Source organism: Gossypium raimondii, chromosome 7, assembly GCF_025698545.1.
Source record: "Gossypium raimondii isolate GPD5lz chromosome 7, ASM2569854v1, whole genome shotgun sequence".
Classification (NCBI taxonomy): domain Eukaryota; kingdom Viridiplantae; phylum Streptophyta; class Magnoliopsida; order Malvales; family Malvaceae; genus Gossypium; species Gossypium raimondii.
This window is the reverse complement of record NC_068571.1, coordinates 31765310-31792691: the sequence shown is the minus strand read 5'-3', so window position 1 is coordinate 31792691 and position 27382 is coordinate 31765310. Positions and strand designations below refer to the sequence as shown.

The 27382-nt window shown below is 34.8% G+C and overlaps 2 protein-coding genes, 1 long non-coding RNA gene and 1 pseudogene across 4 annotated transcripts; 1 reads left to right on the top strand and 3 right to left on the bottom strand.

Moving 5' to 3' along the window:
• Positions 1-4714: 4714 nt before the first annotated feature.
• Positions 4715-6647, bottom strand: LOC105795862 (uncharacterized). Its single transcript, XR_001134294.2, has 3 exons — positions 6576-6647; positions 6017-6102; positions 4715-4993 (listed from the first exon to the last, which is right to left on the bottom strand). It is a non-coding gene; the product is annotated as an uncharacterized LOC105795862 (long non-coding RNA).
• Positions 6648-11349: 4702 nt separating this feature from the next.
• On the bottom strand, positions 11350-15474 carry LOC105795866 (exportin-2). Of its 2 annotated transcripts, none has more exons than XM_012625525.2 (2): positions 12377-15474; positions 11350-11787 (listed from the first exon to the last, which is right to left on the bottom strand). In XM_012625525.2, exon 1 carries the CDS (start codon positions 15308-15310, stop codon positions 12377-12379), a length of 2934 nt encoding a protein of 977 aa, XP_012480979.1. In that variant the 5' UTR covers positions 15311-15474; the 3' UTR covers positions 11350-11787. The 2 variants fall into 2 exon arrangements, with proteins under 2 accessions (XP_012480979.1, XP_012480978.1); XM_012625524.2 differs by having other exon boundaries at positions 11350-11794; positions 12377-15473.
• An 8654-nt stretch (positions 15475-24128) lies between these two features.
• Positions 24129-25023, bottom strand: LOC105795889 (germin-like protein subfamily 1 member 14). Its single transcript, XM_012625543.2, has 2 exons — positions 24884-25023; positions 24129-24771 (listed from the first exon to the last, which is right to left on the bottom strand). Exons 1-2 carry the CDS (start codon positions 25005-25007, stop codon positions 24218-24220), a joined length of 678 nt encoding a protein of 225 aa, XP_012480997.1. The 5' UTR covers positions 25008-25023; the 3' UTR covers positions 24129-24217.
• A 1077-nt stretch (positions 25024-26100) lies between these two features.
• LOC105795895 (germin-like protein subfamily 1 member 14) lies at positions 26101-26953 on the top strand (annotated as a pseudogene).
• The last annotated feature ends 429 nt before the right edge of the window (positions 26954-27382 follow it).

Genomic DNA, 27382 nt, shown 5'->3' with positions numbered 1-27382 from the left:
AGGTTATTTTAGGCATGTTGGGTACCCTAAAATAATATTTTAATAAATGAAAACCAAATTTCGGGCCTCCAGGTTATTGTACAAGTTAATTTTATTTGGATTTTAAAATTTTGCCCTTCAATTTATTTTTCCATTAAATACTTATGGAAAGTGGCACTCAAAATTAGGAACTAATGAATACGTCCTCTTCGAGACCCTGAAAATAGTTGGCGAAGAAATGGAGTATGAGAAGATGAAATGCTTGAAAAAGAAATGGGTTTTGTAAAGAGTTTGTTGTAACCTTAAATTTGTCTAAAAGTATTTAGTTGCTATTTGAATTTAGATTTATATTTTGTCAGTTAAGTTAGTACTTCTGCACTAACACATTTAATTTGTGTCGCATGACCTTGATAGTCAATCTGGTAGTGACGCCTGATAACCTCTCAATATGTCACATGGCGGACATAAATTAAAAAATAAAAAATCTTTAAAATATAAATTAACCAAAAAAAGTGTATTTTTTTCATATTAAAAATGAACCTAGACAAATGGTTGTCTAGATATATCTGAATCTAGATAAATGATTATCCAAATATATCTGAATTTGGACACTCATTTGCCCAGATTCATTCCAGATGTATATATTTTAGTACGTTTATATTTTTTTATAAAATACTAAGTTATTTATTTTATTATCTTTAAAATAAAAATATATAAATTAATAAAAATAAAAAAGTTTTTATGTAAAATGAATCGATAAATGGTTGTCCAAATTCATGAGATTCATTGTAGACATACTTTTAGTTTATATATATTATATTTGTATATTTTTTTATAAATTCACAACCTTTTAGTTCTTTTATATATTTATATATTAAATATTAAAATTTTATATATATTTCAAAATATTATAGGCTTTTTATGTATTTTTAATTGTATTTATTTTTACAATTTATAAATTTATATTTGATATATATTTTAAAATAATAATGATAGCAAGATAAATTCGTACTTTTAATATATTTATTTTGGCTAATTATCGAATAAAATGCTATTAAATTTGAATTTTTCTTATCGGGAATGAAGTTGGTGTTTTGAATTCAAACTCTTATAAAGATGGGCTAAATTGAAACAAAAAGCAAAGAGGAGGATTTAATTGAAAGATTGAAGATAAAAATGGTTGGATAAAGATTGAATGATTTTCTATATTGTTACAACTCTATAATTAGTTTAAATTTAATCTCTAATTTTAATTTGATTTTAAATTTTGAATTATTTAGTGATAATATTTAGAATTATTTAGTGATAATATTTAAGATTATTTAGTGATAATCTTAGAAAAAATCTACCTAATTTTTAGTACTAAAAGTGTGTATAATTAGGCTACAGCCAATTGAACACACACTTTTACCTTCGGCATTCAATAGAAATTCCTTATTTTTCTTTCTCTTCCTCCGTTAGTTTTCTATACTCCTGTTTCATTTCTTTTTTTTTTCTTTAACTTTCAACTTTTTGGTTTAATTATCTTCCAAGGCCCTTTCCCTTTCCATCTTCCACAATTCCACAAAACCATTTCAAAGCATGATTTTTTTCATGATTAACTAAACTCTTTTTAGCCTTAGCCCGATTATCGCTCCGACAAAGTAATCGTGAGATATAAGCCCACACTAAATACTTGGCACCTCGGTATTCGTTATCTCTCCTATATATGAGATAGTACAAATTTGTCCCTCAAAGTTGATTCGATTTCAATTCAAAAAGCAAACGTTGGGTTGGAATCGTTTGGCGTACAGTTAGGAAGTTGAGTCGACGGTGCTGTATTCAAAATCCCGTGAACAAATTGGCGTGTTCAATTGGAAAAAAAAGCTAGTTGGATTCAGTCAAGGGATATAGTGATCGGATTTAAACGACTCACACGGTTGAGGCCGTTAATTCGAGTTTGAATTTTCAGATCGCAAGGCTGTCAAAGTATTAAATTACGGGTACGTGCCACGTGGTTGGAAATTCGACAAGGGTCGATTTGCAGTTGATATCGGGATCGACTACGAGAGGAAGAGTTAGCGGTTTGAGAGATCCTCGACTGCTATAACCAGCTTATCGCTTGGAAGGAAAAATATGTTTCAAAGATCGATTCAAGATTGAAGTACACTGAGGCTGAGGCTAAGGTTAAGCTTAAAAAATATTTTATTTATCCATTTATTTTATTTTCTATTTTTGAATTTGTTTTTATTTTATTTTTTTGTATTTTCTTATTTTATTATCTTAATCAATTTAAATCCCTTATTTTTTTTATTTTTTTATTTTTTTAGCATTTCTACGCACCGGTCGTAGGCACGACTATGACCGCGATAGTGATTCTGGTCACGAAAAAGGCAAAATTAGATAGCCAGTCCTTATGGATTCGACCTTATTAACTTTATATTGCTAATTACTGTTATTTTGTCGTAGGAATTTATATTTGGTGGTTTTGACGCCCATCAAATTTTGGTTGAACCGGAAATAGAAAAATTGGCTTGAACACTTCGAAAAAAAGTTATTCAGCGCGGTAAACAACCACAACCCGACTTTGAAGAAGGATCTTAGATCGAATATATTTACTCATCCGAAGATTCAGATGAAATGGCAGATCAAACTATAGGCCAACTTGCAGCTGCACCAAATGAACAACTGCTATGCATAACTTATCCAGCGGGCAAAACACCGTTCCAGTTACAATCGAGATTAATACATTTATTGCCTACTTTTTGTGGTTAAAAAAACGAGAACCCCTATACTCATCTGAAAGAGTTCCATATGGTTTGTTTAAGCATGAAACCAGAAGGAATAACTGAGGATCAAATAAAAATTAAGAGCTTTTCTTTTTTCATTAGCTGACTTTGCTAGAGAATAGCTGTTTTATTTACCTCTAGGATCTGTTAATACTTGGACTAATATGTCTCGATTGTTTCCTGACAGGTTTTTCCCAGCAGCTCGAGTAGTCGAATTAAGGGGAAGTATAGTCGAAATTTAGCAAAAAGAAGCAGAATCACTCTATGAATATTGGGAGCGATACAAGAAGTTGTGCGTAAGTTACCCACAACATGGCCTATCTGAACAATCACTCTTACAATATTTCTACAAAGGGTTACTCCTAATGAAAATGAAGATGATTGATGCAACTAGTGGAGGGGCTCTTGTGAATATGACTCCTCAAAGAGCTAGGGAATTAATTTCGACTATAGCTGTAAATTCTCAACAGTTTCAACCACCTATGGAACCTACGAGAAGGGTTCATAAGCTAAATACTCCTTCTATAGTAAATAAGATTGATGGACTTACTAATGTGGTTAAAACTATACTTGCAGAAAAATCGAACCTAACTCGGTTATGTAGGATTTGCGCTCAGATTGATTATCCAACCAACTCGTGCTTGATTTTAATTGAGGACACAACTACAATAGTAAACACCGTTGAGAACTTCCTAGGGCCACTTCAAAGGCATTATGATCCATATTCAAGCACGAACAATGTAGGGTGGAGGGATCACCCAAACCTGAGCTATGGGTCGAACCCTCAATACAATCAATCATATCAACCAAGACCACCTCCACCTCAACAGTATCAACCTCTAAAGTCATCTCTTAAAGCTATAGTAGAGAGGTTAGCTGTTAGTACTGAAAAGTTCCAACAAAAGACTAAAACACATTTCTAAGAACTAGATCAACAAATAAGTAAGCTAGCACTTACGGTTAGTCGTTTGGAGAACCAAGGAAAATTACCATCTCAAATCGAGCCAAACCCACGTCAAAACACAAGTGTTGTAACCATAAAAGATGGAACATAGTCAAAACTAGTGCCTGGTACGAGTCCTAACCACGACATTGAACAGGAAGCTGAATCAACAGCTCTGAGCCGACACCTCATAAACCATTTGTTGTACTTCCCCCGTACCCTAGAAGGCTCACCCAAGTTAAAAAGGAACAAAAGGAAAAAGAAATTCTTGAGATATTCCGGAAGGTAGAAATTAATATTCCTTTACTTGATGCGATTAAACAGGTTCCACGCTATGCAAAATTCTTAAAAGAACTGTGCACCTACAAAAAGAAACTTTAAGGAAACAAATGGGTAAATGTGGGAGAAAACATTTCTGCAGTACTATACAGAAAAATTCCACCTAAGCGTAAGGATCAATGTATGTTTTCTATATCCTGCAAAATAGGTAATATTGGTATAAAAAAAGCCATGTGTGGTTTAGGAGCATTTATTAATGTAATGCCTTTATCTATTTTTAAATTGCTAAATACGGGTCTTTTGAAAGAAATAGGGGTGATTATTCAATTAGCAGATAGGTCATGCGTATATCCAGAAGGAGTGCTGGAAGATGTCATTGTAAAGGTAAATGAACTAATTTTTCCTGCAAACTTTTACATCATCGATATGAAGGATGACCACTCAAAAAATGATTTTGATATTCTACTCGGGAGACCATTCCTAAGTACCACACGTACAAAGATTGATGTTCGAAGTGGAACCCTCATTATGGAATTTGATAGTGAGGTGGTAAAATTTAAAGTTTATGAGACGATGGGCTAACCCAGTACAATGTCGAATATTTCTAGTGTTGATATTATTGAACCACTAACTACATTTCATTTTGAGTATGATGAAGAGGATAGGTTACAAACTATGCTTTGCAGGAATTTAGACCTCAATACAATGGATAAAGTAGGGGAATTAATGACATTTAAAGAGCCAATTCGTGAAACTGTCGTTTTCATAAAGGCACCACAGTTTCCCAAAAATATATATCATCAAAACCAAACATATTAAAAACTAGCCTATACAAAAATAACCAAATACATACTTAAAACATGCCAAACCATATGGCCAAATACACTTTCCATAGTAAACCAAAATAACAATAGCCTATACATGCCATATAACCAAGTCACAAAGTATATAAATACCGAAATTATTAGCTGGATAATGTGAGGCAATCTCCGTCGACTTCCAACCCGAGCGAACGTCCCAAACACTGTAAATAATAAAAAAGAATAACACAAAGTAAGTGATAAAACTTAGTAAGCTTGTAATATAATAACTCATATTACTAAATAACCACATTACAAACAATTGCATCAAGTCATAATATAGCTCATTTGATTTCACAATTCTACCTCATATTCATGCACATGATTAAACAAGATTTCCACGAGTTTATTCATTTCAAAGCTCGTATGCCTCTTAAACTTCTTATCACTTCATTCTCATTTACAAATACATAAGAAACAATATATAGCTTTATTTGATCCATTATTCATCACATTTCTATAGCCGAAAGAATCATGTAAATTATTGTTAAATAATTGTAATTCTCACTCAATGTGCCATATTCATATCAGTAATACAATCATTGCTCATATCACACATATCATTCAATTCATACCTCATTATAGCCAAATAAACACATTTTGGCATAAAATATAATTATACACTAATAATTCTCATTAAATTACCTTCATTTAACTCTCACATAGGTTTTGAATGTACTTGTGTTGCTTAATTCAATTGAACTTTCATTCTAGTCTTAACTTTGCGTGATGAACCATTCAGAATCGTTAAAGATACTCAGAAGTCTCGTATAATACATACAATGTCATATCTCGGATATGGTCTTACATGTTATCACATATCGGTGCCAATAGCCCAACTATGGTCTTACACGAAATCACATAACGATGCCAATGTCCCAGACATGGTCTTACACGTAATCACATATATCAATGTCATATCCCAGATATGGTCTTACACAAAGTCTCGTATAACGATGCCATAGCCCAACTATGATCTTATACGAAATCATGTAATGCCATAGTCCAACCATGGTCTTTTCCGCCAATTCGTCTCTCATTACGAAACGATTGTGTTCGATCCTACATTTTTACTTATTTTGAACATTTAATTTAAGCTCCACAATTAAATCGATTATATGAATCCATTCATACTATCATTCATCAATTACATAAATATACATTGAAGTTTGATTATACGAACTTACCTCGATTGCTAAAACGACGGAACGGATCGACTGGTCCGATACTTTATCTTTTCTCCAATCTAGATTCGTATTTCACTTTTCTCAATCTAAATATAATCAAAATCAGCTTATTTAATTATCTATCTATTCAATTTAATCCAAAATTTACCTTAAATCATATTTACACTTTTGCTCCCATAATTTCACATTTTTACAATTTAGTCATTATCACATAAAATCACAATTTCATGAAATTAAACACAAATCCAAGCTAGCCAAATTTTCCGTATATCACTAGCAGCCCATATTTTCAATTTATTTCACATTTCAACCACTAAATTTCCACATTTCATAATTTAATCCCTAATTGATATTTTTATCAAAAATCACTTTATAAAAGGTGAAAATCTAATATCAAATATTCATATTTCATCAAAAACTATCAAAGATCTCAAGTATTCAACAATGGAAATTCACAAAATCTTTAATATTTTTAGAAACGGAGGTACGGGTTAGCTAGATTACGAAGCAACAATCTCAAAACGTAGAAATTATTAAAAATCGAGCAAAAACCACTCACCAATTTGTCTTCAAAGTTTGGCCAACTAACAAGCTCTCCCATGGCTGATTTTAGGTTGAAACTTCGGTGAAGATGGATAGTGGAAGAAGATGACACAATATGTTTTATTTAATTTAACATATAATGCCTTTTTACTTATTTAACCTTTAATAACCTTAATAACTACACCAAATGCCACTCCAATAACATCAAATATCTCAATAATGGGTTATTTATCACATAAGGACCTTAAATTTAAAATTCTATAGCTATTAGACACCTTTAGCATATAGAACGCAACTTTCACACTTTACGCGATTTAGTCCTTTTTATCAAATTAAGCACCCAATTGATAAAATTTCTTCACGAAATTTTTACACAATCATAATATCATACTGTAGATATTAAAATAATAATAAAATAAAATTTTTTACTTCAGATTTGTGGTCCCAAAACCACTGTTCCGACTAGACCCATAAATCGGGCTGTTACATCTTCATACCCTAGAGGCTCCATCACAGCAACATTACACCTTTGATAGATATCAGAAAGTGACCGGTTTACTCTAACAGGTTTATCATCTATGTCATCATTTTCCTCATGAACCTTAATCTTTTTGTCAGCATCCCAACTTCAGCTGTAGCCTACAAAAATTCCAGTATCTTCTTTTTTATCCAATTTGTCTCTCTTAACCTGATGAACCTAAGATAAACACAAGCAACCAAAGGCTTTCAAATTAACAAATTCAGGTTGTAACCATATCATGCTTTAAGTGGGGTTTTTTTATGCAACGCTTTGCTTGGAAGTCTATTAAGCAGATAAATCGCTATGTTTGCTGTCTTAGCCAAAAATTCCTTCGGCAACCCTTTGTCATGAAGTAAGCACATTGCCATCTCCATAATTGTTCTATTTTTTTCTCTCCACCACAATATTTTGTTGTGGAGTGTAGGGTGCAGTCAATTGATGCTCGATGCTTGCATCTTGAAATTTTTTTAACTTTTCGGAAGTATATTCAACTTCGTTATCAGATTTGATCACCTGTATCTTGCAACTACTTTGAGTTTCCACAAAAGCTTTAAACTTCTAAAAAATCTCAGCAACTTCAGATTTCAACTTGATGAAATAAATCCAGAAAATTCTTGTGTGATCATCAATGAAAATAATGTAGTACTTACTGTCATTAAATGTTTGTGTTCTTATGGGCCTTCCTACGTTAGTGTGTACTAACTTTAAGTTTTGAATAGCCCTCCAAGCCTTATTTTGTGGAAAAATGAGCCTTGTTTGTTTCTTGTATCGACAAATTTCACATGCAGTAGCTCATTCTCTAAATGATGCAAGCCTTTTACAAGATTGTTTTTCTTCATAAAAAGTATAGCGGCATGGTGAAAATTCCCTTAACCTTTTGTGCCAAAGCAAAGCATTGCTTTCTTCTTTGTGTACAACAGTTTGCTCTTCTTGCATCAAGTCTAAGGCAAAGCTTTTGTCTTTCATATAGACTTTGAACACATATTTGTTTTCTGCATCTTTGATTATGTAGTTTTTGTTTTCAAACAACACCTTATATCATTTTTCCAACAGCTGTGCAACACTCAAAAGGTTCTATTTATTTCAGACACATATAAGACATCATAAATCAATTTCAAACCTATGTTACCCTCAATCGCCACTATTTTTTTGCCTTCCACAGTGATATATGCCCCATTTCCAATTCTAACTCTGGAGGCAGTAGTATGATGAAGCTCATTGAAGAGTTCACGGTCATAAGTCATAGGGTTGTACAACCTTTATCTATAAACCAGCTTTCAATTGAGCTATTAGTAGTGAAGCAAGATGCCACAAGCATTTGCTCGCCATCTTTTGGATTTTGAACAGCATTAACTTCTCCTTGTTCTTGTGGAGACCTGCATATTTTTTCCACATGTCCAAACTGTCCACACTTACTGCATTTCACATCTGGCCTCCACCAACGCCTTTTTTGTAGGTGATTGGTCTTTTTACAACAAGGACAACAAGGAAAAACTGAGTGATGTTACCTTTTTTGTTGTCATCTATGGAACCTCCAGCCTACTTGTTTTTATTTTACATCTTCTTCTTACTTTTTCCATCATTGTAGGTATGTGATTTGGCTTGAAGAGCACCCTCTACTGGTCTTCTTTATCTCATGTGTCTCCTTTGTTCTTGCACCTGCAAAGCATTCAACAATTATGCCAAAATGATAGTTGATGGGTCTTTCATGTTTTCCAAAGACGAAATTGTAGTCTCAAACCTTTTAGGAATTGTGACAATGAGTTTTTGCACAATCCTAGAATCAAAGAAATCAGTGTCAAGGAGTCTTACATTGTTGACAATGCCAAGCAGTCTATCAAAATGTTCCTTGGTCGTCTCTGATTCTTTCATCCTTTCCAACTCAAATTCTCTGCACAAATTCAATGTTTTTATACCTCTGACCCTTTCTTCTCTTTCACACTCTTACTTTAAGAAATCCTAGATCTCTTTGGCAGTTTTCAATATCATTATTCTATAAGAAAAATAGAACTTGAGATTGTTGCAAACAAGCTAGCTTTGGCTTTTGATTTTTGCTGCTTCCGATCCTTGTGATTTTTAATCTAAGCCACCGTTGGATTGTTTGGTAAGGGAGGAATTTCATATTCATATTCTACTGTTTCCCACACATAAATAAAATCGAGATAGACTTCCATTCTAATTGTCCATCCTTGATAATTTGTGCCGTAAAAAATCAAAGGAGCAATTGCAGTGAACGAAGCTTTTGTATTCATGTTTTTAATGGTTATGGTTTTGTATTTATGTAGGTGGATAAAGAGATTTATGGGTTTTTGTTGTTGTTTGATTTTACAGGTCCTTTAAGAAATAGCTCTTGATACCAATTTGTTGGTAAACTAGAACTGAAAGTTTTTGAAGAATTTGCAGAAATCATACAATTATTGAATTGCCAAGCCATCTACAAGTTTTGAAATTAAAATAAAGAAAAATATGCTACAAATCATAATCTAAATTGATTTTTGAATTTTTTATTTGCCTAAAAATAAGGACTGATATTTATCTAAAGGCTAGAATAAATTATAACTAATGCAGTCTCAAAAATCATAAAGTTTTAATTATGGGATTAAGGAGTAAGGGCGAGATGATGGGGATGAAGGTGAAGGTTAAGGTGGCGAGATGGGAACAGTTATAGGATTATGATTTTTCAATCTTTGTACCATTGTCCGTACAAAAATATACCCAACTTTTTGACCCATTTTTGACACCTTTGAAAAGCCTTAGATCCATTTTTGTTATATTATTATTCTTCCGCTAAGGAATCTTGAGATCCATTGGACCTCCTACCCTTTCCTTTTCATCCTTTTCACCTCATTCTCACCGCAAAGAATAACCTCTTTTCACGTACATCAAATGCTGAATTTTTATTCTCTCCTTTAACCAAAGAGTGGCTCAAATAAAATAAAAACGAAAATAATTTGGCTAAACATAGTTCAATATTCATTCATTTTAGCAATGGGCAGACATGGAGGGACGGCCATATGATGTTGAGATAATGGGCATTTAAAATAAATAAAGAAAGAAAAACATCATGATCATCATCTAAACCCTAAACAAATACAAGATAAATGAAAAGGAAGGATGGAGTGGAAGTCAGTTAGGCAGCTTCACAACCACCAAAGAAACAACAAAAACTATTCATCAGCATCAGCTAACATTTGGTGGTCTCCAAATTCTATAAAATAAAAAATATTATAAGGCGTTTTCACTTTTATATTAAAACTAAACAAATGAAAAGTAAGGTTTTATTTTATTTACTATTATATTGGGCTAAACATTGAGTGGATCTGTCTTAGTGCTAATGGTGGGGAAGGGTGGATAGGCTCAGATTTTAATGAGAAAAAAGTTCTGCTTAATTACTTCATTTAATATTTTTGTAACATAATTTAAATTTTAGAATAAAATAATGATTGAAACCTTGAACCTGGTTGAGTCCAGGCGTGTAGGCTGTTGGAAGTTTCTATGCTCAGCTTCTTATATGTATGACTATGAAAGACCTTTTCTCTGACGTGATTTAATTTGAAAAAGAAAAGAAAAGTTTCAGTAAAGAGTAATAACATCTTGAAATTGGTGCTTTAGAGAAGAAAACCCATAGGTCATTTCATTTTAACATTCAATCCATTGGTGGGTACTGAGAGGGAGAAATGCCTTTCACCACACGTCATAAACAGGTAGTGATTGGCAGGAGTCTCTGAAGCCAGCGAAAATAAACACGTTGAAACAACCTTTGAACTTCCACTAAAGACAAAGTTCCTTGTTTTATATATATGCACATAATCACATCTATTTTATTTTAGGGTATGAGATTAATTCTTTTCCGATAAAATAAACTAGATTCAAATGCTTGAGAACGTCACCTGCCACTTCCTCCAATCACTTGGTATAAAACTTCATGATCATGTTGGCATAGACAATGTCATTACTGATGCAATAATTATCTGGCTGTGCTTACCGTGAGATATTGTTTACTTCAATGGTTATGAGCACCCTCATCTCATGAGGAGACGGTGGTTCAGAATCCAACTTTTAGCTGATCAATGAGGTCATGGATAAGAGATTGCACATCTCTCAAGTTGTTTAATTAAACTTTTTAACAGAAAAATACAGATACTTTTAGGAGACTGGGTCTTTTCCAAAGAGCTAAAATGAAAGAATTTCCGTCCAACCTTTAAAGCTGATCGATGATAAGTGTAAATGAAAGATTGGTTTCGGATGTTGCCGAAGTTCAAACACCATGTTTTGAGAACAGAAACATATGAATTTTTGCTTTTTCATTTATAAACCCAGAACAGAAGCAGAAGTTGTTTATGTTTCAAAAACAAGCACCGTACAACAGAGACAAAAAACCGAATTCAGAGGAACAAGTCTCATCCCCTGGTGCCAACTTTGGGTTTCAGCATTCAAGTAATTTCAAAAATAAGGAAAATTGAAGGCAATGTTTTACACTACAAGCTCTCTTTCACCATAACACAACAGGACCTGTAACTTGTGGATATATATATGCATGCCAAACAAGATCCATAAACTATGTGGGGGGCTCACTTTGCTGCCAACCAGTAGAACCGCAAAATCCATCACCACATCTGAATCCTTCCAACTTTTGTGCCGAAAAGCATCAATTGCTGACAAACGAATGCTCAGGGTAATGCACCAAAATAAAGATAACAGAAAAACCCTGCAACCTAGCAATAAACCACAAATCTGTGAGAATGCACACCCCAAACAAAAAAGTTGCATTTTAACCTAAACATAAAATAGAAGGAATTCATTTGTTCGGAGTTTGGACAATGGATTAGAGAGAGAGCAAAAGAAAAGAGAATCCAAACACAAAAAAAGGAAAATCAAGGACTTTATTAGGTGACTGAGCACAACAATAACTGAGCCTTCCATCATTCAAGAAATCAGAATTGGGCAGCTTCAAAGGTCAAAACACCCAGCAATTGGACGTTCGGATGAAGTGTACCTCACACACTATTGCTTATGCATGCAGTTTACCTCCTCATATTCATGCTAAGGAATGAGAGAACTTTCTCCCTAAAACCTATGATAGGTTTGATAAGGTAAGGACATCATCCATACATCTAATCCAACTTCATAAAACTTAGAAAAATAAAAAGTTCAGAAGATGTTGTCTATCCCGGAGCCACCAGCTACAGATTCAGATTTAAAAGTTAAAAACGCAGAATAAAGGCAGGACCCTGCCTCACTACAATCCCACATTGGCATTTAAAAATAACAAGTCAAACAAACAGGAAAGCACTTACTCAAACTATTTGGCAATTGTAAATGCCGCAAAGCTGAAGTAAAGCTGCTTGATTTGCTGGCTCAAGATTTTCATTGATGATCTGGGGGTATCTCCCTGGGGTATGTGCAGAAAGTTTTGCCAATGAAGCTACTAAGAATTGCTTTGGATCCTTCACATCAGTCAAAGGATCTTCCTCTCTCTTCCCAGCATTGTAAAGTTTAACAAAAGTGGCAGTATATCCCACATTTTCTGCAATATCTGGCATTTCTGGTTCTTCCTCAACTCTATCCTGCTCGGGCCGAGAAAGAAGAGTAACAATGCTATCCAGCATCTTGCCCCAGAGTCTAGCAGCTGCAGGATCCAAAAGTACCGGAGATTCACATATGAGTCTGGTTGAAGCAACTGCCGTTAACTTAAGCTCAATGGCTCCAGTAATCAGCTTAAGATTGGGAATCCAAAACTGCTCCAAAATAACCAAGAAAATGTTGTCCTGAACTGCATTCATTGTGTCCACTAGATTTGTAGCCCCATGCTTGATTAAGAAGAGTGACATGAAAATCACCAGAGACTTCTGAAACTTTACTGTACGGTTGTTTTGGAGGCGCATAAAGAGGACATTCCAAATATTACCCATATATGGAGATATGACACCATACTCAAGATTCTCAATCACAGTGTTCAAGACATAGAAGCCTTGTTCATCTGAGCTAGCAGATGAGACAAGCATGTTGAAAATACCCAGCACCTGATTCAGTCTCCCCTCCTGATTGACCTCATTGGGTGCCTTCTGAAGGAAAGCTTGAAGCAGACGCACAAGGGCTGGAACATTCGAAGATCTCCTCCATGAATCAGGGGAGAGGAGAAGTACAAAAATCTGCATGTAACTTGGAGAAATGGGTGGTTTGTTCAGCTCAACAAGCTGAGCCAACAGCTGGAATGCATAAGGCAAGAACTCAGTCACATCATTGGCCAAAATGGTTTGGAGACTGGGAAAGAGGCTCCCTTCAAAAGCTGAAATAAGAGATGCATCCCTCTCACATGCCCGTCTGATAAGAATGGCCACAGACTCAAAAAGATAATGGTTAAAAATTGGATTTCTTGGATTTTTGCAAACTTCATTGAGTATAGAGGTTAAGCCAGCAATGCAAGGTCCAGCAATCTCACTGGAAATGTCTGCAACTGCTAGAACACGCAATATACACTTCATTATATATTGATTCTCCTCAGACTCTGGGAACTTCAATGAATTAAAAAGGTTGTTCATCAGCACTGGCACACAAGGGGTTATATCTGCTGAAGTATACCTAGCTTTTCCCCCTTCGTCCTTGACAAGCAAGAGTTTTTCTATACAGCTTGCAGCATAAGAATGAACCACATTTGATTCTGCACCCAAAAATCGAACCAAATCTGGGAACAATTGAAATGCAACAGGCTTTTGTATCAATCCACGGAATGTTGTGAAAAATTTAAGAGCACCTGCCTTGAGCATTGGAAACCCATTTACATCTTGGCTTTGCAACTCAGGGACTATAACCGATAAGAAGAAGCTCTGAACATCCACAAGATCAGTTGAAACCAAAGTGCCCCCAGCTTTCTTAGTGGCAAGAGAGACGACTAAATATATGGCACAGTCCTTGTCCTTCCAATTGGCAGAAGGGTTTGTACCAAAGGAGCTCAACAAATTTTGAATCTGAAGAGAAACGATATCAGTCACTTGCTTCTTGTAATTAGTCGCAATTCCTTTAAGCAATTCACAAGCGATTCTTCTCCTTGTATCTAGATCACTCCCTTCCATATCCCTCCTGATAAACTCAATATAATTCATCTCAAAGAGCTCCTCATCTTCATCCCTCAACCGCACATTCGGAATCACAATACTCTGGCAAATCTGTGGAACCACTCCCTCACTTGCAAATAGAGTATGATGCACACTTGTACTAACCGTGGTCAAAAACTTCATAGCTGTAACAGCCAGCTTGTCACGGCTTGAAGATTGAGACACATTAGTAAGCAAACTCCAAACTGCAGATGCAAAATCATTCAAATAACCTTGAAACTCCTCCTCGTTCTTTTCCATGTAAAGACTAATATTTTCACATACCGCAGCCCTAAGTTGATCGACCAATGCTAGCCCATCACCGCTACTTTCAAGTGAAGGATAATTCGTGGTCAAATACTTCCTAAACTCACCCATCCACTCTTTCATATGATCCTCAAAGAATTCAGGAAGTTCTTGGAAGTTCAATGAATAGAATATCCTACAACATAACCTTTGAGATTCAAAGAGAGGCTGGAGGGTCGCAGGGGAACCACCGCCAGGAGAAGAAGCCGTTGAGTCAATTAATGAAGCAGTTTTAAGAAAAATATCTAATAATGGAGCCGCGAAATTATCCAAACAGTACTTTAAATCAAGCAAAAGGTCGTTCGTTTTATACTGGTACCTAAATTTTTTAAAGATTGAATTAGCAGTTCCGAGAATACCGTTAATGGAAGCATAATCAGAGGATTGAGCAGCCTTTTGGAGATTGGAGATGAGCTCGGGAAGCAAAGTCGGCCACGATTTGGGGAAGTCGTGCTTACCGATAACAGCAAGGGCTTCGCTGAGCTGGCTCTGAATGCGAGGAGAAGAAGAGAGCATGAGGGATACGATTAGGGTTTTGATCTGGTCCTTCTCAGGGTCGAGGATCGGGGAAAATGTGGGGCCCGCGTTGAGATCGTTGGAGGGAACCCAACGGGTCCGGAGGTGGTTCTTGAAGTTAACGGCGGCAGCCTGACGGATCTGCTCGTCGACGGAAGGCTCCGCCACGAGACGGAGAACAGCAAGACCGTAGTTTGGCCGATCGGCGGCTTCTGATAGGGAAGACTCAGCGGCGCGCCGGGGTTCCGGCTGGGGCGAGAGTGTGCGGAGGAAACATTGCGAGAGGAATTGAAGGGTTTCGGGATTCCACTCCATTTGCAGAAGAAGTGAAGATTTCTGGAAGTGTCGAGAATGAATGCTAGGGTTTAGAAGAGTGGAGTGAGGGCTATATAATAATAGGTTTCAAAGAGGGAAATGTTGGGGCTTTTATCAATTTTAAAGAGGGAAAAGGGAAACTCTGTGAGCGGTAATTAGTGGAATGCAAAAGTTTATAGCATGAATTTTAGGGTATTATAATATAATCTCCTCAAATCAAATGGGCTTTATGGGCCGTTTTCGTTTTAGACTGTCCAAACCAACAATTTTCCATAAATTTTTTTATAAATATATGTTATATAATTTTTCACCATTATCTTGTGACAGAGTTTTTTTAAATATTTGCATTCTCCTTCTATTTTTAATATTGTGACACATATAATATATGAATTAAATTTATTTATTTAATTATGTGATGAAAGTTTAAATTTAGCTACCATAACACTCTTTACTTAGTCTGAAAACCTAAGTCAGATAATGAGCATCATATTGGTTATCTCGGTGGCGCAATCAATCAATTTATACAATTAAATTATAGGTAAACACATATTATAATAATATAATTAATCATTTCAAACTTCCACAAATCATTACAGACAAAAGCTGAGTTGAAATAGGCTTTAAAACAATAATTGGAGGCCCCAAATGCAAAATTAAGACTTATAGAGATCATATATCAAAACTTGACTCTTTTGAAATTAAATTGGGTGCTGACTTTGAATGTCTTGAAACTTAATTGTCATGTCTTAAAACATGTGCCTAAATTGTAATTCTTTGAGGTCCTTGGTATTTCCAGGTGTTCTTCTAACAGACATTTTTGGGGTTTCAAGATTCCTCTTATAAAGCCCAAAATGCATTACGTATAGAAAAGGAGCTTGAAGTCGAGCAAGCCCAAATCACATTATTAGGGCCCGAGGCAAGATGTGGAGGATGAATACTTACAATTCATTTAATCATCTCTTCAGGTAGCCAAATACAAAACAGATCAAGATTCTAAGTTCCACCAGTCATAACCAAGTCTCTTAGGATGCAATCCAAATCTAAATTTGCATGAGCGAGAACATGCAAAAGTAAATGCCTACACCCAGGACTCAAGAATCCTTCCAACAACGAATACCAGTACCATTACCATTACCAATTGACTGAGCTAAATTCTCATAGGAAAAAAGGCAATACCTTAAAGAGAGAGCGCCATAAGTACGAACATTGGCTCCTAGCAATTGAATCTAAAAGTTGTTTTTTTTAAGCCATATTTCGTTTGAAAGGCTCGTAGCCATAAAGCATCATCCTTGGTGACTAAGTTAAACCCAATCTTCAAAAGAAATGAATTGTTTTGATTTTGTAAGTGTCGAAATCCAAGACTGCCTAAGTGTCGAAATCCAAGACTGCCTTGAAACTTTGGCTAACAGATGGAGTCCCACCCAACTAATGCAAGTTTCGGGTGGCCACCAGAACAACCCTAAATAAACCACCTTACTATTCGTTCGATCTTTGCGCAGACTCCTTTCGGAATCAACATGGACTGCAAAAGTAGTTTGGAATGGCAAGGATGACAGATTAGGCCAGGGTGACTCTTCCAACAATGGATAACTTTATTGCTTCCCAACTTTGAAATTTACGCCTCACCTTTTCCACAACAAATTTCAGGGTACTTTTAGTAACCCGATTATGAAGAAGAGATACTCTTAAATAAATGTCAAGATTTTGAAATTCCTGAAAACCAAACAGTTGACTACTTCGAGAACATAGATCAGCTTCAATACTTTTGGAAAAAAACTCACAAAAGTGCTTCAAAATGCTCTCTAATAAACGAGCTTGCTCCAACTCTGCTTTACAAAAAATAATCAGATCATCTACAAAGAATATGTGAGATAAAATAGGGCCCGTTCTTGAAAGACGAATTGGACACCACTTACCAGCATCAATTTCCACACAAATAATATACCCTAACCATTCTATATAGAGAACAAAGGTATGGTTAAAGTATGACTTCCTGCATTATAATAACATTACCAGAGAGATATTGCGACCAACAATGAAACTGACTTGTTCTTGTGAGATAAAGTTAGGAAAAACCAATTTAAATCTATTTGCAATCACTTTCATCACTAGTTTGTATAAAATCGAGCAAAAGCTAATAGGTCAAATTTGAGTAAAATTATTTAGACTGTCTTTCTTTGGAATAAGCACGATCAGAGTATTATTAAGATCTGGGTCAATGTTGTTGCTAGCAAAAACTCCTTGAACCTACTCACAAACAACACTACCAACAATATACCACTGACTCTGGAAAAAGTGTGCATGAAAACCATCATTTTCGGGAGCTTTCAGTGGATCCAGGTCAAATAAGGCCATTGATCTACTGTAATTCGGTGTAGCAGATTAAACTAGTTTTCTCATTTAAAGAGCCTGAATGCAAACATTTTCATTACATTTTAGTTAAGTTTCTTTAGTTTTACCTACATTCGATAAAATGTGCAAATTGAGTTTTTTTATTAACCTTAAGGGCTAAATGAGACCTAGGGAGAACTAACGTACTTTGTAAGTGTGCAAGAGACCATTAAAAGGCATTTTAGGTCGATATTGGAAGCTATGTCGCAACACGGGAGGTTTGATGTCACAACATAGGGAACAGAATGAAGAAAACTCAAGTTTACCTTCGATGTCGTAACATAGGCCGAGGGTGTCGCTACATACCCCTACAGATGGCTACAGAAGAGCATTCTAGTTGCTATGTCGCAACATAGGTCCTGGTGTGTCGCGACACCGACTCTGGGATAAAAATTAAACACGAAGCATAAGCATTTTAGTCTGCATAATCAAACTTAAAGCTCAGAAACGTCAACTGACCTAGGGTTAAGGACGACAACCACCTGAAGGCTATAAATAGGCTCATTTGGCACATGTTAAAGACACTTTTTCAACAACCTAGTTTCTTTCTTTAGATTTAGTTTCGTTTTCTTTCTTAGGTTTCTAAAGTTTAGTTTATTTGTTCGTTGTTTTCTTTTAAGAGATACTAGATTGTGGAATCATTCAACTCTGTGGATTTACGCTCAATATCAATACAATTAAGCTCTTTCATTTACTCTATCTTGTCGATTTAATTAGTATGCTTTCTCTTTACATTGATTATATATTGTTTATGAAAACCATAAGGAACTAATCCTTCTATGGGGGATTAGCGAGTGGAAGTATGATCTATTAGCTGTTTTGTAGGGTTACTCAGTGGATCAGCTATATGGAAAAGGGAGAACGTGAAACAAACCCTAGTCCTGACAACCCCAAGAAGTCATCAAGGTGGGAATTAACCCAGAAAGATAAGTAGTTCTTGCTAACTCGTTATGTTAGTGGAAGATCGGAATATCCTACTAGGGTAACAGCTAGTTGATTGACGAGAAACCCAAAACGACAGTTGATGGAGATTACCGAAACGAGCTAATCATCTATAATCAGATTTGATTTATTTTTTATTTTTAATCTCTTGAATTTATCTTTTTATATTGTTTAGTTTTATTATTATAAAAACCCCAAAAATATTTTATTTTATATTCTTCGTACTATAACTGAATTTAAAGTATTAATCTTTAAATGTTTAGGTTAGAATCGATCTAGCAACTGCCTCTCTTGGGTACGATTCTCGGAGTACTCACCCACTCCGTTGTAAAATTATATTACAACTAGACTCGTATACTTATGGATATCGCCTCGTAATTCTATATTTTTGTGTTGTATTCACACTCTGGACGTTAGTATATTTGGAGCCGGTCAACCCTCTTAATCTCTTCATTCATAACTAATTCCTCTAAAAAAACAATGTTCTGGGACTTAAGACGTGGAAAAATATTAGATGGGAGACCCCTCATAGGATGAGAAATTTTACCATATAGTTTTTCAAAAAAACCAACTGCCTTATCTTTAAGGATATTCTGATCAAAACACCATTCACCATTGTCAATACGCAAAGTCGTGATACAATTGAATTTCCTTCTTTGGATTGTACGAATATGAAAAAAAAATGTATGTTTTGATCCCCAAACTAGAGCCAATCACACCTAGCCTTTTGCCTCCAAAGTAACTCATTGTGATTAAGAAAATTCTCCAATTCATCTCAGACATCTATTTCTAGTTTGACTAATCGATTAAAGGTAAATTGATTTAGTGCCTTCTGAATATTTGAAAACGATATCATAAAATGCCTTTTGCACTATAAATTCATAAACTGACCTATTTCATTCCTTAACATGTGAGGTAAATTCGGTAAAAAAGCCAGCCATATTACCTAAATAATTCTACTTATCTTTGAAAAAAGCGAGAAAGTTAGCATACTTCATCCATCCTGCTAGAAACCAAAAAAGTCTTCTTTTAGCCAAACAAAATTCCAGTTTGGTCCTTAGAAGGATGGGCCTGTGGTCAGACTTAGTTCACGTAAGATGAGAAACTAGGAAATGTGAAAAAGTTGATACCTATGTGTCATTAGTTAGTGGCCGATCCAGTCTTTTAGCCATGCTACCTTTTTGCCAAGTAAATGATGGCCCAATAAACCTCAGATCCTGCAAACTACAAGAATCAACAAAGTTGCCAAAAATATTACATCTCTTCCCTGTGACACAATTGCTATTTTTATCATCAGGTGAGAGTATAACATTAAAGTCGCTCATTATCAACCACGGAAACGAACCATAAGGTAAAGTAGATTTCAAATAATCCCAACGTGTTTTCCGTTTCCTATTGTTCGGACTACCGTAAACAAAGAAGATAAAAATAAAATTAGAGGGAACACTACCAAAAACACAAAGGAGGATGAATTATGGATGATTTTAGATAATATTAATCCGAACAGATTCATTCCAACCTACCTAAATTCCTCCTGAAAAACCAATAGCTTCAATATGGTGAGAATAATTAAATCCTAATTTATCAATGATAAAATTTGCTTTTTTACCGCTTACTCTCGGTTCCAGTAGGCACACAATATCTAGACCCTCTAGATTGTATTCTTGAAAAAAATTGAAGAAATTTACTACTAGAAAATAGTCAACTTTGATAGTTCAACGAAAAAATAGTCAGATTTAAATCTATAAAAATTAAGAAAAAAATCAAGACCTTACTGTCTAGAAGATTCCCTCCAAGCCTGATGCCCTTCCATTCTATCTGAATCATTAGAGCTACAGTCCACAACAGAATGTGTTGAAATAACCTCAACCAAATGATTCATAGAATCACGCAACAAAACTCTTGAACTGCCAGTTGTCTTGAAACGACTTCCCCTTCCATGAATAATTTTATTAAGTTTTTTTGAAATTTGTGCTCTCCCAATTCTCTCCCACGAATCTCATCCCGCTGATTGTGATTTTTCTTTCCTCAAAATTGAAACGATGGCCCCCTTTAACAAAACACCAGCGTTTGGATCGTTCTTGGATCACCTGTCAACTTCCTAGACAACATAGGCCCAACAACTGACCTACTAGAATTATTTTTAAACCTTAAAGGATCTACCAAATTCTTAAAGCCTAATTCATTAAGTGGGCCTCTATTATAAGCCCTACTTTCCAAACAACCTGAATTGTGATGGAAAACCTCAACCTCTTGATTGCCCCCAGGTAATATTTCCTTCCCCTTTTTTACGTCGATTATCCAGTACCTCATCTCTATCACCAGAGTTGATTCTAACGTTAGCTTTCATATCTGTCAGAGCCTTAAAACGAGACCTTTTATTTTTCTTTTTCGTAATTTCAGTGCCTATCTATGATGAATCCCTCGATTTTCACCGTGATTTCTTCTCAAGAAGAATCCACGGCTTGTATGTTTTTCCATTCTCACCCATTCCATCAATGACCATACTTACAGCTTCCAACAGCATTTTAAACGGTGGTGAATTCTTTTCAGAGTTGGGTTTAGAGACCCTAAAAGGGTAGGCATCCTTCACATGACCATATCTTCCACAATGAAAACATACCGTCTTTAAGAATTCATATTTAGCTCTCTGGATTTTTCCATTAATTAAAATTTGTGACACCAAAGGTTTATCCAGGTTTACATACACATTCATACGTGTAAATCTTCCTTTTGCCCTGTTATCTATATTCATATCCAATTTGGCTACCTTGCTAATCATTCCCCTTATTTCCACCAAAATCTTATGCTTATACATGTAACCTGGCAAACCCAAAAATCTGATCCACGACATCACCACGCTCGAAAATGTTTGTGTTGGATTAAAAGACACCATCCATGGTTGTACTGTCAAATATTGACCAGAAATAATCCAAGGTCCTTGTAAGAGAACCTTTTCACAGTCAAGTTTGTTCTAAAATTTGGCTAAGAAGTATTCATTCTGGATATCCATCAGATGGAATGGTGACGAGGGCTTCCATAAGCTGTAAATTTCATTCTATAATACTGAGTAACTAATGTTATGTCCTAGGAGTTTCAAGATCACAATATTGCCCATATCCTTGATAAGAATTTGATGAATCCTATCTGAGAATTCGATTTAGGGAATACCATTAAAAATAGACTTCTGGATGTCTTCATCTAGTAAATCAAAATCCTCAGTCTCCTCTAAACCTTTCCCAACAATGTTGGATGAATGACTAACTAATTTGTCTTTCCAAGAAACCATTGGTTCTTCAGTCAGATCTACCAACAAATCCCTAATCACACTCTCATCTTTATCTTTATCCTTAAAGCGAACCTTTTTAGGGATTAAGCCTTTCACAGAGCTATCTCCAAACACAAAGTTTTCACAGAGAGAATCCATTTTACTATCTTGCTTTATTGTTTTATTATTTTAATCAAAGTTACTTGTAGCAACATATTAAAATACGTTCAAAACATGCAATTTCATGTTCAAACATGAATTAAACCAAAACTTGCACATCTTACTAAAATGAGAGTACTTTTTTACTTCATGCATATCATTAAATTGTCAACATAAACTCAAATTAAATTCATCAAAAATAACCAATAGTACCTAAATTACGTACCAATATGTAACGAAACCAAAATTACATAAGGTTTCAAAACAAACAACTAAAATTTGGGACTACGCCAGAGCATTGTTGCTATTGTGAGTTGTCTGTTTTGTCCTGTATCATGCATAACCTTTGGGGGTGACGTGTAAATGTATTTTTGAAACTATTCTGTATAACGATCTATTATTTTGTTAAGACCCTATCTTTTTATGAGAATACTCTTAACTTTCAATGCTTGAATTTAATTATTATAATTTGTTCATGAACATATTTATTTGAACTTATCCACCAAATGAATTGAACCTTGTTTTAAAACGCCAATGATATACATTGAAACCTTTATAAAGTAATAGTCATCACATGTTTTATACTCGTAAATTTGTAAAGTTTTACAAGCTTCCATTGAATGATTTGTTTAAAAATTAGTCTGATTTTAAGTTGTGACACATCACACTTAGATCCAATTATCGGGTCGGGTTTAGTGCGTTACAATTTAATTTTGTCAAACCTTTAACTCCTCAAAGTCTACACAATTATTTGATTAGAGAGAAGGCGTAGGTTTAGAGTTTCATCCACTCAGTGAAAGTTAGAAATCATAGAATAAAGGTGGGAGAAGAGTTATATTTTCTTGAATAATTGAGCAGATTTTTAACTTGTTCATATATTTTTAAAAAAATTAGGTATTCTAAAATTTGTATAATTTTTTATAAATTTTCTTATGAATTTTATAATTTTAAAATTTATATATTTTAATATTTCAAATAATGACATCATTATAATATCATCATTTTCATAAGGCACACTCTAACAGCGTCACAAGTCCAAGAGTTAACAGTGTTAAAAAATATTAAGTTAATTAACAAAAAAAATACTATACTAATATGAGACAAAAAAAAAAAAAATCCTTACATACCAATTTAAGAGGAGGTGTGAAGTTAAAGTCCAAGATCTGCATTTAAAGCAAGAGAAAATAAAGTGGTTTTCCAAAATCTCATCAAAAGAAGAGTAAGGAGAAAATGAAAACAAAAGTTGTAGCTAAGTCTCATTCATCAAGTCCTGTAATCTTCTTTTTTGGGCAAATTATAGAATTTGTCATTATTAGTATTTTTCTGGTTTGGTCACCCAACTATGAAAGTTTTCAATTTAATCACTAACATTTTAAATTATTTCTATTTTGGTCTCTCTCCATTAAATGGTAAACAAAAGTGATGATGTGGTCTTTTTAAATGGTATAAACACATTTAGTCATCAATACTTACATTTTATCAATTTGAACTTAATTCTAACTAATCAACCCTCTACATTTACAAATTCTATCAATTTGATCCTAAAACACATGTCATTAAAATCTAATTAAATAAAAAATTATATTAACATTTATATTAATATTAAAATTAATGACATTTATATTTAATGTAATATTAATAGAATTTTTAATATTAATATAAATATTATTATTAGTTTTTTATTTAATTAGATTTTAATGACATATGTTTGAGTCCCAAATTGATAGAATTTGAAAATGTAGAGGATTAAATTTATTGAATTATTTAGAACTAAAGTCAAATTGATAGAGTATATAAGTATTATGTTATTATACCGAGATAGAAAAGGTCACATCATCACTCTATCTACCATTTAGTAAAGAAAAATTAAAATTAAAATTGTTTATTATTTAACGGAGAGTGACTAAACATAGAAACGATCTAAAACATAAATAACCAAAATAGAAATAATCTAAAACATTAGTAACTAAATTGAAAACTTTCATAAGCTTATAGGGTACATAAGCTAATCCTTTATTATTATTATTCTTTTCCAAAAAAAAAAAAAACAATGGTTAAAACTATAAAGAGGAAACATGTCAAATATCATTTCAAACAAATTATCTACTTGATTCCAAGTAAATATGGTGATATAATTTATAGCCGCCCTAATTGTTAGCCCACCAAAGTTTTGATTGAAGTTTTTTCACCACATTTTTGTCCAATTGGAGAGCTTTGACAAGGATATCAGGATTAATAGATGGATTTGGTCCGAACACTGCATTGGCTATTGTAATGACACTAGGATTCTGGCTGCTCAAGCCAGCGAAGGCAACGGCCTTGGTTTTTCCCACATTGAACTGGAAGTGAATGAGGCCAATTGGGAAAACAAATACATCTCCAGGGTATAGGACCTTGGCAATGAGACGATTATCGGTGTTGGATGTCACAAAGCCAACATAGAGTGTGCCCTCGACAACAACTAGGATTTCGGTGGCACGAGGGTGAGTGTGAGGGGGGTTTAGGCCACCATTTGGTGCATAGTCAATTCGAACCAATGAGATGCCAAGAGTATTGAGCCCCGGTATTTGAGCAACATTGACGGGAGTCACAGTGGATCCTACCGGATTTGATGTGTTTCTAGGAATGTTGAGCCCTGAATAATAGAAGTCTTCTGCTTTAGCAAGCTTTGGATCCTTGCAGAACTTCCCATTAACAAACACTGCATAAATGAAAAGAAGAAAGTTATTTCCATGTAGCATGCCAATGAAAGATTGTAGGTTGTTATATTTGAAGCACAAGTTTAAGAACAAGAGCTAAAAAACAAAACTTACCACCATCCTTGGGGTCGTTGATGGCTACGCAGAAGTCTTGGAGAGGGCTAGGATCAGATGCGTAGGCTAATGGGGAAGCTAGAGCCAAAAGACAAAATGCAAGGATGAAATGAGCACTTTTCATTGTGATAAACGTAATTTTGTAGCTTAAAATTATTTCTAAGTTTGGAAAGGATAAGGAACTCTGCTAGAGAACATGAATATTTATACATTACAATCTTTGAACTAGTCTATGTTTTTTCATTTTCATGGAGCAAATGAAAGTCTTACCAAGTCTACTGCATTATTATTATTTTAAAATCTGATGAATTATCTTCAACTACTACCCTGGTCTCTTCACCGGAATCCCACTTCCTATGCTTACATCAGTATCTTTGTCATGGAAGTAGTCAATTCTGTCAATTCAATTATGTCTTATGCAGCACTTAATACAACTTGATCCATTCGAAGGTTGACTTTAGCAGGTATCCAAGGTTGCTAACGCACTCCAGGCCATATAATAATGTAATTTAAGTAATGTTAACACGTCCAGGTTGACTACATTTTGCCATTTGGCAGTGTTCAAACATAATCCCTTCATTCAAATACAGAATTTGCATATTTTACTGTCATTCTTTCGATAGGATGCTGGCATGTAATGATTTTCATGCATGCAAGACTGTATGAACGTATATTTACCTCTATTTTATTGTAACAACGAATTCGAGAAATTGTGTTTCCAGGCCGGCTTATTAACCACCTTTGGGGTCTATTAATTAATTCAAATAAAATAGCAGGATTGAGTTAAGAAGTATTTGCAAGAAAGGACCTTAGAAAAATTCAATACTTGTGGTTTTATGAACCGTTCAACCTAAAGATATACATGGACACCCTAATCCAGTTCAAAAACTTAAGCTAGAAAGTGGAAACACCATAATTGGATTTTTTTTTTAAAGTCAATAGAGTATTTAGAGAACAAAGAAGACCAGTTCCATTGCAATGTATAATGGCACATAGTGGTCGAAGAATGAGTCGTTCACATTTCTTTAGAAAACAGTAATTCATTACAGCCTTGGTAAACTTTCATCTGTTTCCATTTTTAAAAATGGAATTAAAGAATGAAAATGATAATGGACCTGCAGTCAGCAGTATGGCTAGAATCTATAAATAGACATGCTTTCAAACTAGATTTCTCACCCCTCATAAACTAACAATTCTTAGAAGAATCTAATCGAGCTTAGGTTTGGTACTTACAGCAATGAAAGGTGTTCAATTCCTTGTAGCATTTTTGCTCTTGGCTTTGGCTTCTAAACTTGTCTCAGCTTCAGATCCAAGCCCTCTTCAGGACTTTTGTGTAGCAATTAATGATACTAAAGATGGTGGTGTGTTCTTTAGTTCTTTGTTTTCTTTGAAACTTTATCTTTGCAATATATTTGTTTCGACTCTTAATAATACTTCTTCTTTGCATTTACGCAGTTTTTGTTAATGGCAAGTTCTGCAAGGACCCAAAGCTTGCCAAAGCAGAAGACTTCCACCTTTCAGGGCTCAACATTCCAGGAAATACATCCAACCAAGTAGGATCAATGGTCACTCCAGCCAATGTTCAACAAATACCAGGACTTAACACTCTTGGCATATCTCTTGTTCGAATTGACTACGCACCTTATGGTGGCCTAACCCTCCTCACACCCACCCTCGTGCCACTGAAATTCTAGTCGTTGTGGAGGGCACACTTTATGTCGGTTTTGTTACATCGAACATGGATAACCGTCTCTTCACCAAAGTCCTGCACCCTGGAGATGTCTTTGTTTTCCCGGAAGGTCTGATTCACTTCCAATTCAACATAGGGCATACCAATGCAGTTGCCTTTGCCGCTCTCAGTAGCCAGAACCCGGGGGTTATCACCATTGCAAATGCAGTGTTTGGCTCAGACCCCGCCATCAATCCTGATGTTCTTGCCAAAGCCTTCCAACTGGATAAGAATATCGTTAACCAACTTCAGTCCCAATTCTGGTGGGATAACAACTAGAGGGATATATTTCGAAACTCCATGAAACTTATGTAGTGGCTAATTGTTTGGATGATGTTTGACTAGTTTCTCTTGCTGAATTTAGTATTGTTTTTAGTTGAAAAATTGGCTTGTCAAAACCTCTCTCTATGTTATTTTGGTCGTACTATAGTAATAGAAATTTGTTTCTTCTACTATGGATGTTGGATCTTGGAGTTTGGCTCAACCCCTTCTTTGTGTAATGGAAATTTCATCTATCGTTTGTTTAGCTAACCTTTCACTGTAGCAAATAATAAAGATTCGAAAGAGAAAAGTGAAACAGTGAAAGTACCAAGAATACAAAAACCTCACTCAGAACATCAAGCCTTGATCCAACCTGTGTCATATAACTGTAAGAAACAATTATGACAAAAAGAGAATGAATAAACAACCTAGACATCAAACTTTATTTCTCATTATACCATACACACTCACATATAACATGTGCGCATATATGTATACATAACAAGCCA

Excerpts from the sequence above, each read along its gene's own strand:
- LOC105795866 (XM_012625525.2), bottom strand. The coding sequence starts at position 15,310 with ATGGAGTGGAATCCCGAAACCCTTCAATTCCTCTCGCAATGTTTCCTC.
- LOC105795889 (XM_012625543.2), bottom strand. The coding sequence starts at position 25,007 with ATGAAAAGTGCTCATTTCATCCTTGCATTTTGTCTTTTGGCTCTAGCT. Across the intron at positions 24,772-24,883 it reads CAACGACCCCAAGGATGGTG|TGTTTGTTAATGGGAAGTTC; the intron begins GTAAGTTTTGTT and ends TCATTTATGCAG.